Source organism: Rutidosis leptorrhynchoides, chromosome 1 (genome assembly GCF_046630445.1).
Source record: "Rutidosis leptorrhynchoides isolate AG116_Rl617_1_P2 chromosome 1, CSIRO_AGI_Rlap_v1, whole genome shotgun sequence".
Classification (NCBI taxonomy): Eukaryota; Viridiplantae; Streptophyta; class Magnoliopsida; order Asterales; family Asteraceae; genus Rutidosis; species Rutidosis leptorrhynchoides.
Genome location: NC_092333.1, coordinates 660,475,778 through 660,487,179, shown reverse-complemented (window position 1 = coordinate 660,487,179; position 11,402 = coordinate 660,475,778). Strand labels below are relative to the sequence as shown.

General features: G+C 31.2%; 1 protein-coding gene across 1 annotated transcript; it reads right to left on the bottom strand.

Moving 5' to 3' along the window:
- Positions 1-3,471: 3,471 nt before the first annotated feature.
- LOC139850339 (DNA N(6)-methyladenine demethylase ALKBH1D-like) lies at positions 3,472-6,792 on the bottom strand. The gene is made up of 4 exons (XM_071839925.1): positions 6,643-6,792; positions 5,513-5,782; positions 4,373-4,693; positions 3,472-3,987 (listed from the first exon to the last, which is right to left on the bottom strand). The coding sequence occupies exons 1-4, from the start codon at positions 6,790-6,792 to the stop codon at positions 3,715-3,717; spliced, it is 1,014 nt and encodes a 337-aa protein (XP_071696026.1). The 3' UTR covers positions 3,472-3,714.
- Between the last annotated feature and the right edge of the window lie 4,610 nt (positions 6,793-11,402).

Genomic DNA, 11,402 nt, shown 5'->3' with positions numbered 1-11,402 from the left:
TGAAAGTTCGTCCCACCATCAGTCCTAACACACTAACACACCCTAAAGACATCAAGGATGGTCACAAAGTCGTACCAAACCTGTTTCATGTCAATCCACATTTCAATTTTAACAAAATAGTAATTTGATCATAACTAGGGCTCCGGGAATCAAAACGACATGAATCCGGAGTCTAAAATTAATGTATTGATGAGAGGAACTCATCTAGATAGTTTATTTTAACTTTTATCTCAGTCACAAACCCAGAATACACGAAATAGCTGCTGTCCAGAATTTAACAAACCGAAAACATGTGATTATGAGTACATCTATGCATACAAACACCATTACAATAATCCACAAACATTATACTACTAAATAATCATCAAAATACAGTAAATAAATGAAAAATTGCAAATTCTAGGGTTAGGGTTTATACCCTAATCGAGAAACGAGAAGTATGAACGCGTAGAGATCGTTGTGTAGAATCCGATTGTGTTGAAAGCCCTTTGAAAAGATTAATAATTTTATGAGATGATGATGATGATGTAGGTGATGGTTGGCGACCAAAAAAGAAGAAGGGAGGAGAAAACACAAAAATTAGAAATTAGGTTTTAGGAAAAATAAAGTGTAATGTAAAAAAAATATGAAAGGAGGAAAGGCTCCCCCCCCTTAGGGGTTCGGCCGAAAATGGATGGGGTGGGCCCCATGGTGGGCCAATTTTGATAAATTATAATTTCCTGATAGCCCGAAAGCCCGAACGAGTCCTGAAACGCGAAAACGCACTTACGCGATTAAAAATCCGGAAAGATAACAAACGCGCGACGAAAAATAAATATAAATACACTATATAATAATATGATCTTAAAATATCATATTTAAAATATTTAGGATTTAAATGTCCCAAAAACTCGACCGTTGGTTTGAAAACCAAAAAGATTCGCCGGATGGAAATCCGCGAGACGTAGAAACGTATAAATTAAAATATGAATACAAATATTCACATAACACATAATAATTAATATATATATATATATATATATATATATATATATATATATATATATATATATATATATATATATATATATATTATAAAAATAATAATATAGGTCATAGAAATGACGTGGCACACTAACAGTTAACGGTCGTTAAATAATTAACTGAAAAAAATAACGGAAAAAGTAGGGTCGTGACAATATATAAATATTGTTTCAAAATTTTCTAGACTCAACTTTACATACTTTGCTTATCGTGTCGAACTTATATAAAGATTAAGTTTAAATTTAGTCAAAAATTTCCGGGTCGTCACAAAATTTCCGATGACCTATGTGTGTGGCGTGTGGCAGTGCGCTTCAGACCGATTACTGCTAAAAATTGTACGTTCAAAAATATGGCGGTTAGAGTTGTTGGAACAAAAACAAAAATAGTTTGGGATGTAAAAGCAAAAAAAAAAAAGGACAAAGAAGTTACTATTTATGAATAGTACCAATGTAACTAGTAAAATGGAAGGCCCGCTTCGCTGGGCCACGTTAATATGTAGGATGAGTGATGATTCGTACACCACTAAAATTATCCATACACCACTAAATATGTAATACAGTGTTGTAATGTACAACTCTCTAAAACATATTTAGTGATGTATGGATAATTTCTAGTGGTGTACGAATCACTTCCCATATAGGATATATAGTAATTTTAAATTTTAAATTTTACTAAATATATTAATATTATCGAAAATCTTTTAAAGATCTCACATTATTATATCTGATTATATCTTGCTTTGACCAACCCACTTACACAGTACATGTCTACAGATTAAAAAGAGCTCAATTCTAAGAAAGTTCATAACTTTTTCGTCAGAAGAAAGAGAAGTGGACTTCACATTCAACAATCATCAAAGCTTCAATTTTTGGACTAAATTCCCCATCTTTCTTCTATTTTTTTTTTCTTTTTCTTTTTCAGATATTAGTAACTAAATCTCAAATGGGTCTTGCTACCCAAGAAGCAATCAATAAATTTAAGACTTTAATGGAGCAAGGTTTGTTTATTTGCCTAATTTTCAAGATATTCTTTTTAGCTTAACAATTTGCTCATTTTGACTTTTCTTATTTTATTTTATTTTTTTTTCCTTTTGCAGTTGATGAGCTCTTCATACAAAAACCCTTAAATCGACCTCATAACACCTTTCATCTTCATCACAGAGCCCTAAAATATGAAGTTTTAATTGAACCATGGTAAAACACTTCGAAATCAAATACGTCGCCGTCGGTCAACACTTGCCACCTACCACTGCCGTCGGTCAACACTTGCTACTTACCGCCGCCGTCAACACTTGCCATCTAAGATCTTTCGATCTGAACCTTTTCATATTCTACAGTTAACGAAGGTATCGTAGATCTAAATGTAGAAAATGAAGAGTTTTTGTTTTTTTTTTGTTTTTGTTTTTGTTTTTTTTTTGAGTATCGACGGTACTATCTATCATCGGTTTTTAGGTGTTATCAATTGTTATTATAGTTTTGAAGTTTTGCTGAAATGAAGGTATTATATGATGCATTTGTGGTATACCTAATATAAATAAAGAATGTCATTATATTACTCCGTATAGTTTGAAGTTTGATGTGTGAGAAAATAGACATCTAAAAAACACAGAGGTTTGAAGTTTGCTTTGTGAGAATGTGAATACAGAATCGTTATTTTTTTTTGTTAATAATATGCAGAACCAGAAACTTCTGGATCTGAAATCCCAAAAAAAATAAAAAAATAAAAATAAAAATCCTACAGTAACTGCTGCAGGTGAACAGTGATTTTGAGGTATGTGTCCACTTACTCATCTATAGTAATTTGTGTTGCACATTAAATAATTGGAGTAAGGGCTATATCCATGTAGCTAGTATTAAAAAAAATCATTACATGCTCCCTTCTCTATTCCTCTCTTACTTGAAAATATACCCATCTCATTTTGCTTTTTTCATTTGATTCTCTGGTCTCCGGTCTTCTACTCAGGTAACCATTTACAATATCTTCTGAATATTTGTTCTATGAGTCTTTACATTTTTGTTAACTCTGCCTTCTCTCATGTGTCTCGCCTAAAACCTAATTTTTTCGGCGTCATTCTGGCTGCTGGTATCCTCCTCTTTCTTTCTTTTTTCCGTCGCTGATATCTTTTGTTCCCACTGAAGAACGCATCTATACTACCTGAAAAAACTCAGAAAAAGTGGCGGGAGAAATTTTCGATGACCTATGTGTGTGGCGTGTGGCAGTGCGCTTCAGACCGATTGCTGCTAAAAATTGTATGTTCAAAAATATGGCCATTAGAGTTGTTGGAACAAAGACGAAAATAGTTTGTGATGAAAAAAGAAAAAAAAGTTGCTATTCATGAATAGTACCCAAAATTTGCTGTATTGTAATATTATTAATATTAATATTAATATTAATATTAATATTAATATAATAGTAGACCAAAATGTAAACGCATAACAAATTATCGTCTTCCATAAAAAATATAAGCATGAAGGGATTGAAGATCTGAAAGTCCAACTAAAATAATCGAAATCTTGTTAGAGCATAAACACTTGTGAAATCAAAATGCACGAATTACCTAATAAAACCAACTTCAATCTTACGTCTCGAGTAGAAAACTCTACTAATCATAGCAAAAACCTCTCATACTTACAAAATTTTTAATTTCAACATGGTTCAACGAAGTCATATTATCATTATACTGAAACTGATTCAATATTTTCTGAAAGTAAGGTTGAGACGACCAGGTATCGTGGTTTCTTTTGTCAGTGACAAAGGAGCTGAATTCGGGATGATTTTATCTACACCATGAAAAATATGCCTAGATTTGCCTCCAAATATCAATACATCTCCAGATTTTAACCATACCTTGCTTGCCTTTTGCTTATCTCTCGTGTAACCATACAAAAATTCTGCAGTATCACCAATGGAGATGGATACCACAGGCAACCCTTTACTTAGACTATCATGGCTCTCATCCTTATCCTGCAACATATCAAAAAAGTAACGTTCACCCAAAAAATAAACGGGTCAAATGGGTCAAACAGGTTGAGAGTCATCTAGTGCAGTATTATTTTCTGCACTATCTATAAAGTCATTATTTATCTGCACTATATATAAAGTCACTCATCTCAAAATCAAGAATGTTAAAAAGTTCATAACATACAGTATATGAACAAGGTGTTTTGTTACAACATCAAAACTATAATACACCACCTAGTAAATTAACAAAATTTTAGACAAAATTCAACTTTCATCACAAGTATAATTTTTTTCCAAGAATTAACAAAGAACATAATCAATACATACAACTTCAAATTAAGAGACATGCATAAAGGTGTCACATATGTATATGCAACTGAAAACTAACCTGATGAAGACCAAGGCGACCCGTGTCAGTATAAAAATTGATTATACAAATATCCGGGGACATTAAAGGAATATCATTCTTTGACTCTGAGAGGTCACGAGATTCTTGAATTGCAGTTTCAACCAATGAAATAAACTGATCAGGAAGCGGTGGTGCTTCAGAACCATCACCTCTGTAACGTTTATATGAATACGTTTGTGGGTCCCAGTTTCTGCCAAGACACATCATCTGTAACTTCATTTTGGCTCCGTTTGCGAAAACAGGCTGATAAAAGCCCCCGGGACCTACACCTAGTTCTTGACATATATTCGCAACTTCAACCTATGAGTTGAAAATGGAAAGCAGGTAGTAATATGACTAATAATTCGAGCATAAATACTTGCAGAACAAGCGTTGTACTTGAAAAATATTTAGTTCAATACAGAGTAAATACATACATGTTTGCCTAATAATCAATCATTCCGTACCAAATTTACTCTTTAAACAACAGAATTAGAAACACTTGATGCTATTACAATAAACTTATACCTGGCAATTGAGACCCATGCTCTCAAATTTGGGTCAAATGGGTCAAGCTTTCAGGTCAATTGGTTCTTGAAAAAAATTAGGCCTCGCAATGTAAACCAAAACTTCAAAAAGGTTCAATGGGGTTTTCTCCAACCTATTGGGTCTTATACAAAATGTAAAAGAATGGGTCAAATGGGTATCAAATCCTAAAGTTTAATAAACATAGACAGGTCTAATGGGTCTTGTGAATAGGTCAAATGGGTCGAGCATAACAAGTTTCATCCGCCAATCATTTATGATAACATTAATGGTTATATCAAATATTATGTATATTAATATTTTCTTACATATATAATAACTATTAATAGTAGATAAAAATAACTAAATAATATAATAAGTGTAAGAAATCAAATGTAAAAGTATATGACCCGTTTGGACCTATTTAACCAATCTGACCCATTACCCGTTTCGGCTTGTTACCCAAACCGACCCAGGCTGACCCGTTGGACGCGTTTGAAATTTTTACCCATTTGACCCATTACAACCCAAAACCGTTTTGACCTGTTACCCAAACCGCCTCAACCTGACCCGTTTGCCACGTATAAATAAACTGATAAAGAGAGGAACAGGTACCTGGTCACTGATGCTAAGATAATTCTTCAAGAGAACCATTCCAGAATCAAGTATTTCGTAAGAACGTTCAACATTGTTCTTCCTTTCGGTCCTTATAGTATCAGGACTTTCACACGCTGAATCTACGTCTCTAGGTTGAGATAAACTAAACGGTTCTGTTTGAAGCGAATAATCAGCAGCAGTACCCTTGTGATATTGCTTTAGCAGACCAGTTAAAAATGTTCTCGAGCCTTCATCGTACGCACGAACAGTAGATCGATGAAATGCGACCTACGTAGTTTCATGAAAAAACTTGTGATTCCTTAAAGATTTAAGTTTATTCACTTCTTTCAGATTAAGTAATACACTTCTTCCCTAATTATCATACCTAATAACATTTGTTGATTATACTAATAAATCAAGTGTTTTGCAACATAGTAATATGATTTCATGTTTGATCAAATCAAAAAGTCTACATTTAACTTCAATTGTGAAAATAGAAGCAACATCACCAATATGGCGATATATATATTATGACACAATTAATCACGAGTATTAATAATTCATAATTAGTTATAATTATAATTATAATTATGATAATTATGATATAACATAAACAGATAAATAAAGCGTGCGATCGATTCTTAGCAGATACAACAGGGGCTATTAACGAGCTAAAATCAAAAGGTAAAAAAAGAAAATACTCGCCATTTTATATTCATGCATGAGACTGTTGCAATGATGATTAATCGAGATTCCTCGGTGAAAAGAGCATCGAGAATAAATTAGCGAGGGTTTAGGAAGCCGTAATCGAAGAAACGATGAAGGAGACGTGTACAGCTTACAATAATTCATCGTGAAATTCGCAAATTTCAGAAACAAGGGTTTACAACACTGCGCATACGTACTCTGAAAGAGGAGAATAAATCTCAGAAAAGGGTTTACAAGACTGCGTATACCATTCAGCTAGAGTAAAAAAGCCCAAGCCCCAAATCTAAATCCATACTTAAGCCCGAAATAAAAATTTAAGAGGAAATTAATGTCAAGGTAAATCCCTATTTTTTTAATGGTGATATCGACATCGAATGCTCTTATTTGTCACTCACACACGCGTTAGGAAAAAAACCAATTCGCGACGATGTTGGCAATACCATTGAAGTACCATTGAAGGTTGGGAAAACCCCCGAGAGACCTTCCCAAATCATATTGATGTTGGCAGTATCATCAAATGTTGAAAACTCCCTGCTTGAAGTGATAATCGAACCTGGGTGGGCAGTACCCCGGTTGGATCTCACCCTCATACCATTCCAAACTTCGATGGTCAAGGTAAATCCCTACTACTAGTGAAATGACACGTGGAATCACGAGTTTATTTAAACGAAACAGTTTAATAATATGTTTTAGATATTAACTGAATGTAAATACTAAAGTCATTTAGTTTAATGAACCGTGGAACCAATGATTTCGAGTAAGAAACTTGTCGTTGTTTTTACAAACATATTGATATACTTAATTTGCTCATAATAAATGAACTACATGTATTCTCTCACCACTCTCTTTCAATTTTTATCACTATTTTTCTTATTATAAAAGCTTACATTACAAAATTTTATTGAGACGTGTATTTCACATACATATGTAACGTAATTAATCCCGTAAAGAGAACCCATATTTGAATAATTATAATATAATAAAAATAATTATAATTATAATTATAATAATAAAGTTTGCTTTTAAAATGAGTATTTATATTTTTAATAATAAATATTAGTAGTAACAAATGGCTCTTGAAATTTTTTCAAAAATTAAAATACAATTATTATATGAAGGTTGTACAATGTACTTTAAAGTTTGTACATGTGTGTGACGACCCGAAAATTTCTGATCAAATTTAAACTTAATCTTCATATGTTTCTGACACGATAAGCAAAGTCTGTAATGTTGAAATCTCAAAAACTTTGAAACTGTGTTCATGTATTCAGTTACCTTCGACCATCTTCGACAATTCACGAACAATTAATTGTATATAAGATATGTGTGTATATATGTAAATAATAATTTGGAATATAACTTGAAATATTATATGATGTTGTTATTAGAAATTATAAAATAAAAATAGGATATTATAATAATTAATATTTAAAATATATTTATATATATAAATAAAGTATATTAAAAATAAATATTAAACGATTGTAATATTCGTTGATGTACCAATTGATATTAAACAAGTTAAATTCAAACATATATAATTTTAAAATAAACGGTGATACGAAAATGAGTTCTATAAATTTTAGACTTATTAAAAATGTATTTAAGAACTATTTGTTAAGTTTTAACATTTTTTGTATTTTACCCATAAATTAGAGGGACAGTTGATGTAATTTTTATTTAATAAATTAATGATCAAATTTTATACCATAATGATCAAAATAAATAAATATAGTTAATTTAAAAACATGGGATTTTTCTGATTACTTTTATCCGCCACTGATTTCGCCCGATACACTGTCCGTGAAAATTGTCGGCAGAATAAATCAAAATATCCGATGGCTTACTATTTTGTGTGCACGTTATTGTAAACTATGAATCATTTATTTATTATTTTATGTGTACCGTTTTTGTTTCATGTCTTCCACTTGCACACAGATATTACTCCATTATCTATATCCTATCATCTACCTATATCCGATATAGATATATATATTACAATCATATGCAGTACATACAAATGAACCATATATCCACCTTGTTTTCTCCTCTTCTGCGAATCACCATACTAACCATCGATCACCTTACAAACCTTCATCCACCATCATCATCAATCACCACTATGAATCGCCACCATCCACATCAACAAAACCTATTACCATTCTATATTCTGTTTAAACGATCATCTCTATCAAAGACTACCTAGAACAACCATATCTCTCTCTAATCCGTAAACCATGATCCTCCTTCCTCCATGAAAAACTGCCACCTTTGCCATCATTTTCAACAAACAACAAAACCACTTTTATCAAAAACCATTTTCATTAAACCCACTTATTAAGAGAACGCGATTGCTACTGCTTCTACATGAATTTCACTGCTGCTTCTTTCATCTTATTGGTCACCAACATAAATCATGAACTAAACTCAAACCAAAATCCACACAAAATGCCATTTAATCAAACTTAGTCACCACCGCTGCTATTGCAACTATTTTACTTCTGTTTCTATTTCGGTTGTGTTCGACTCACACCACCTCGCCACCTCTTTTGTTTCTGTCTTAACCCATCAATAACCATTTCCACCATTCACCTTGAGAAGTCACCACCACCTAAGACTCACTACAATCTTTTGAACCACAACTCACATTCATTACCATCTTCCAACAAACGAATCACTATGTTGGTTCCCTGCTCAATCAAACAAACAACCACCATCGTTGTCACCACAAACCACCACTATACAACCAAAAACCACCACCATCATCCTTTCTATTTCTTCTTCCTTTGGTTTTTCTGACCACCCATATCAAACTGATGTTGTTTCTATTCAATATATAACAAACCAAAACCCATTTATTTTTCTCAATCCATGAACCCACGTAAACTGTATTTGTATACGCAGTTGCTTCTTGGTGGTTTATACAAACCGTAATCCTTATTGATGATAAGACAGGTGGGCCATTCAATAGCTTTTAGATTGAAATGTTAATTGAATCATGATTTAAACAAATTACCACATGGGTTTTTATAAATTAAAACTAAAGTAAACGGGTGATTATTCAATTGGAATATAAGTAGTGGGATGTTAAAGCTAGAGTGGGGTCTGTTTATGAAGACAATTGTTAAAAGAAATAAACATGTCGAGCTGGAGATGATTCATCCTAAATTAGGCCGTAAACTTGAGGTAAATATTGGGCCGTATTCCTATGGTTTAATATTGGGTCATAATTTATTTCGGTTGGGCTTGTGAAACTACAGTTGGGCCGGAAGAAAATTTGGGCCAAGACTTGCATATAGCGTCGATTCTTGTTCTGAGATGTTTTTATAACGAATCCATATTGTATGAGGAAAGGAAAACGTGTATATTAGGTTAGTGATGATCATTAGGATCGATGATATTAATTATGATGATTGTACACATCTGTTTCTCTTCCTATTCCATCGGTTGGAAATTAAAACGTGAATTGATACATATATCGGGAGTTGTGATTTTAGGATGAAGTTAATTATGTTTACGATTAGGAATATGGCGAGGACTATTGTACGTCAAAATTAGATGATGATGATGATGATAGACGATGATAGTCATGAACTTTGATGATGATGATGTTGATCATTGATGATATATATCAACGAATAATTCTTGGTGTCTTTGAAGAAGAAGAATGAAACAGAAATCGTGGTTAAATAGATTTAATCTAGGATACAAGTCAGAAAAGTGTTAGTAAGAGGAGTGGTTATGGGAGGTGTTGAGTTAGTGGGAGGTCGCGGGTTCGAGACTGGTCTGGATCAATTTCTTTTGGAAAAGCCTTTTTTTAAAAAAAACCTTCAAGGTAGTACCTTACTTATTACTATTATTATTATTATTATTATTATTATTATTATTATTATTATTATTATTATTATTATTATTATTATTATTATTATTATTATTATTATTATTATTATTATTATTATTATTATTATTATTATTATTATTATTATTATTATTATTATTATTATTATTATTATTATTATTATTATTATTATTATTATTATTATTATAAATACAATTATGATTATTAATATTAATATTGCTAATATTATTATTACCATCCTTAAAAATATGATTTCTATTATTTATAAAAGTATGATTATTAGTATCATGATTATCATTTATATTATTATCATAAGTGTTATTATTGTAATTAGCATCATCATTAATATTAGTATTAAGATTATTATTACTATTATTATTATAAGTAATATTACTAGTGTTATCAATTAGGTTATTATTAGTAGTATCATTAGAATTAAAACCATTATCATTAATATTAAAAATTATTATTATAGTTATTATATTATTATCAAAACTATTAATATCGGCATCATTACTAGATTTAAGTATTTTTAGTATTATTATTATCATAAAATGATACAATTTTTTATTTATTATTATTAATATTATTTCACCAAATAAATAACTATATAAGAATATATTTAATATATATCACATAACAACAATAATATTTTATAATAAATAATAATTATTTACCTAAAGTATATCAAATAAACATAGCTAATTTAGTTATTAATGAAACAAACAGGTTACTAAAATAACAATTACTAATAATACATAAACTTGTTCGATTACAAGTATATGTTTTTAATAAACATATATAATTGATATAGGTTCGTGAATCCGAGGCAAACCCTGCATTGTTTAGTTGCGTCATATGTATTTTTACTACAAAATACAGTATTGTGAGTTTCATTTGCATTTTTACCCTTTATATTTTTGGGCTGAGAATACATGCGCAATTTTTATAAATGTTTTACGAAATAGACACAAGTAATCGAAATTACATTATATGGTTGAATGATCGAAGCCGAATATGCCCCTTTTTGCTTGGTAGCCTAAGAATTAGGGAACATCACTAATTTTGAGAATTAATGCACGCCTAATTGACGCGAATCCTAAAGATAGATCTGTTGGGCCTAACGAATCCCATCCAAAGTATCGGATGCTTTAGTACTTCGAATTCATTTTTTTATCATGTCCGAAGGATTTCCCGAAATGATAGGGGATATTCTTATATGCATCTTGTTAATGTCGGTTACCAGGTGTTCAATCCATATGAATGATTTTTGTCTCTATGCATGGGACGTATATTTATGAGAACTGGAAATGAAATTCTTGTAGTCTATTAAAATGATGA